Source organism: Fonticula alba (genome assembly GCF_000388065.1).
Source record: "Fonticula alba strain ATCC 38817 unplaced genomic scaffold supercont2.2, whole genome shotgun sequence".
Classification (NCBI taxonomy): domain Eukaryota; order Rotosphaerida; family Fonticulaceae; genus Fonticula; species Fonticula alba.
In genome coordinates, this window is record NW_009242972.1 from 2861290 (window position 1) to 2864803 (window position 3514).

The following is a 3514-nucleotide window of genomic DNA, read 5'->3' on the forward strand; positions in this document are numbered from 1 at the left end:
GAGCATAGCCGGGCGGGCGTGTCGTTGGCCGGATTGCGGTCTCTTGGCCTGCCTGCTGCCTGCGGCCCGCGGCCCGCAGCCGGGCTTTCCTCATAGCCAATGGACTGCCCCCGATGCGTGGCGGGCAACGTCCCCCCCCCCCCCCCCGCCCGCAGGGGGGACATTTCCCAGCACACGCGCCGCTTGCGAGCTGCTCCCCCCCCCTCCCCATCGGGGCGCTGTGCCCCGCCCCGCCCCCCCCGCTTCACGGAGAGGAAACGGCCAGGACAGTGGCAAAAAAGAATGGAGGCGGAGGGTATCGATCCCCCTGCCTGCCGCATGCTAAGCGGCCGCTCTACCATTTGAGCTACGCCCCCGTTGATAGATGTGCTCCTCGATGGCTATTTATAAAAATTCCCCCTCGCACCCTGCCACCATCTTCTCGCCCCCCCCGGCCAATGTGTGGACGGTGTGATGGCCACTGGGAGATCTCGTCCGTACCTCCTGTTCTCCGACTCGGCCTGTGTAAGCGAGCTGGTTTGCCTTTCTGCCTGCCACCTGCGCAGGAACACTCCCCTGCCCCTCTCCTCTCTCGCTCTCTCCTCTCTCTGGCTCTCTCTCACACACGCTATCCCCTGTCAGCCAGGCACATTGCTCGCCATCCAGCCAACACCATGGGCACACCCGCATGCAAAGGCCCGCTCCTCCCCGGGTGCAGAGCAAGGGTGTAGGACAGGGGCCTCAGTCAGCGTGTGCCAACCCACATACACCCACATACACCCACACATCCACACACCCACACACAGACACAGACACAGACACACACACACACACAGACACAGACACAGACACAGACACAGACACAGACACACACACACACACACACACACACACACACACACACACACACACACACACCAATACACCAATACACCAATACACCGATTTGGACGAAATTTGGGTTCTATAGGAGCACAGGAAACCCTTTCAGCGCTGCGATGAGAACCAGGCTAGCTGCAAATTCAGGAACAGCGAACCCAGAAGGAGAGACACCTCGGCCGGGAAGAAGGGCAGGAGGGTGCCGGCCATGGCCAAGCCAGTCACCCGGCGCAGGAAGGACACATCCGGAGTCTCGAGGATCTTCCTGTAGCCGGCAAGCAGGAACAGCCGGTCCAGATGCGCCGGGGAAAAGAGCAGCTCCCGGACCGGCACCACCAGCGGCGAGTGCACCCCGGCAAAGGTGGCCCGGTACAGGCGCCCGGCCGCCGAGTATTTCGGCCCCGGGCCAGGACCACTCGCCGGCTCCACGGTCAGGAGGGACCCCCGAGTGAGGATCCCTCTCACGGTCTCCATGGCATAGGAGGGGGTCTCCTTGCGAGGCGTGCGCACGGTCCGCGTCAGGTCAAACTGGCCGACGTCGCTCTCGGGCCAGATGCTACGCGCAACCAATGCACAGCCGGTCGCCACCATGAACCCCGTCAGGCGCCTCTCCGTCTGATGCACCTGCTCCGTGGCATAGCTGGCAGCATTCTCCACCGGCAGGCATTCCTCCTGCTGCTGGCAGAAGAGACAAATGGACCGGCCGGCCGGCCGGCCCTCACCACCCACCGGGACACCCCCCGAGCCTGGCCCGACCGGGCCCAGCTTCGCAGCGCACAGGTGGAAGTGCACCTGGCACAGGGAACACTGCGTGGTCGGTGGCAAAGCCTGGGCCGTGCTCGAGGCGGTCGCCGCGTCGGCTTCCTCCATCTTGTCATCATCCGTGTCTTCGTCATCTTCGCCATGGATGTCCGGCACCGGAGAACAGACACACACCACCTGCGAGAAGGCCAGCAAGCCCCCCAGGACAGGCAAGTTGTCGGATGACTTGGGCAAGGTCTTGGCCCCGGGTTTGGCCCCCGGCGGCTCGGTGCCCCCCTCGGACTCGGCATTCACCTCGACAAGAGGCTCGAAGCCGAAGACCGACCGGAAGGTCGTGATGGCGCGACACGCCTGCCACTGCAGATAGGCCAACAGGCAAAAGCGCTCAGCATGCGTGATCCCCGGGTAGGGGCCGAATACCGGCGGCAGCCCAGGCTCCGGGGCCTCCCCCTCGGCCGGTGTGTCGGCGGCGTCGGCCTCGGCCGCCGCGCTGGACTGCCGCTCGACGGCCCAGGCCAGCAGCTCCGGCGTCACGCGCAAGCCACCCTCGGCCACTGCCGAGGCAGAGCCGGCGCCGGTTGTCTGGCCGGAGCCCGGTGGCGCCTTGGCAGCCGGACCGGTGGCCGGCCGGGCGAACAACAAATCCCGGCACAGCCCCAGCCACCAGCCAATCTGCTTCGGCGCACTGGCCATCTCTTGGGAAATGACAATGTCCCCCACCAGCGGCGATCGGGGATATTGCTCCGGCGCCAGGAGCATGGCGCTGGCCTGGGCAAAGAGATCTTCCACCGCACCGGCCGGGCCAAGGAAGTGCCGATACAGCAGCCGGACCATCGAGTCGGCGCTGCCAAACTGATGGAGCAGCCCCACCGGATCGGCCGCCAGTTCGGCCGCCAGCTTCATGCGCATTTCCATCGCCTGGCTCGCCTGCGGACCGAACATCTCGAATGCGCTGTTCATCGGGAAAATGTACTGCTCCGGCTGCTGGTCGGCCAGGTAGGGCGCCAGGGCCACCACCGGCTCCCAGGTATCCTCGATGGCCGTGTACGCGCCAAGCAGCGTATCCAACATATCCGGACTCACTGGCAGACTGTAGGCCGTGTCGATGAAGTGGATGAAGCGCCCCGCCGAGAAGGACAACGGCGACCAGTCCCGATTGTAGGCCGGCTGGTCGGAGTGATCGACACGCAGGCGCCCCGGCACCGGCAGCCGGTGCTCCTGATACAGGCACAACAGGGCCGGGATGGCGCGCTGGCACTCGGCCTCCCACTGCCCGGCATCCCGGAGCAGCCCCTCCAGCAGATGGGCCTCCTCCAGAGTGAGGCGATTCTGCCGGATGTGCGTCGCGGCCAGGGGGTAGTGCGAGGCCAGCAGCTCGGCCGACAGGAGCTCCGAGCAGTAGATGTCCAGCAACTGCAGCAGACGCCGCAGACGCGAGGAGCTCGGCAATGGCGGCGCCTTCAGCACCCGATAGATGGTGGCGTACCAGCGATAAATGCGGAACCAAAAGACCAGCCGGTCCATCGATACGTGCGACAGCCGAAGGAGAACGCCCTCCTCGTAGAGGACCTGCGCGGCTTCCAGCACCCCTGGGCGTTTTGTCGGTGGCAGGATGTCCGCCACCGAGATGATGCGACCGACCAATGGCCCGGCCGTTGTTTGCACCGGGCTCGGGATGTCACTCAAGGCCGCCGCCTGTCGGGGATCCGACGCGGGCTGTGTCAGCCCCGGCGAGAAGTCCATGCGTGCTGTGTGGACAAAGGTGTCGGCCTTGGCGATGAACCTGGTTTCCGAAGGGTCAGTCATGTGCCGTGGATACACCGGCGACGTGGCCAGCAGGGATTTGTGCAAACACATAAATATGTGTGTGTGCGTGTGGGGGGGGGGGGGGGAG

General features: G+C 65.4%; 1 protein-coding gene and 1 non-coding gene across 2 annotated transcripts in view; both read right to left on the reverse strand.

Moving 5' to 3' along the window:
* Positions 1–283: 283 nt before the first annotated feature.
* H696_01608 lies at positions 284–356 on the reverse strand. The gene has a single exon. It is a non-coding gene; the product is annotated as a tRNA-Ala (tRNA).
* A 610-nt stretch (positions 357–966) lies between these two features.
* The window catches only part of H696_01609 (hypothetical protein), a gene marked incomplete at both ends in the record, with an annotated part of 7499 nt that continues 4951 nt past the window's right edge, over positions 967–3514 (reverse strand). The window contains one exon of the mRNA XM_009495512.1: positions 967–3403. Within this exon, the coding sequence (XP_009493787.1) occupies positions 967–3403 (2437 nt within the window). The remainder of the gene's footprint in view (positions 3404–3514) is intronic.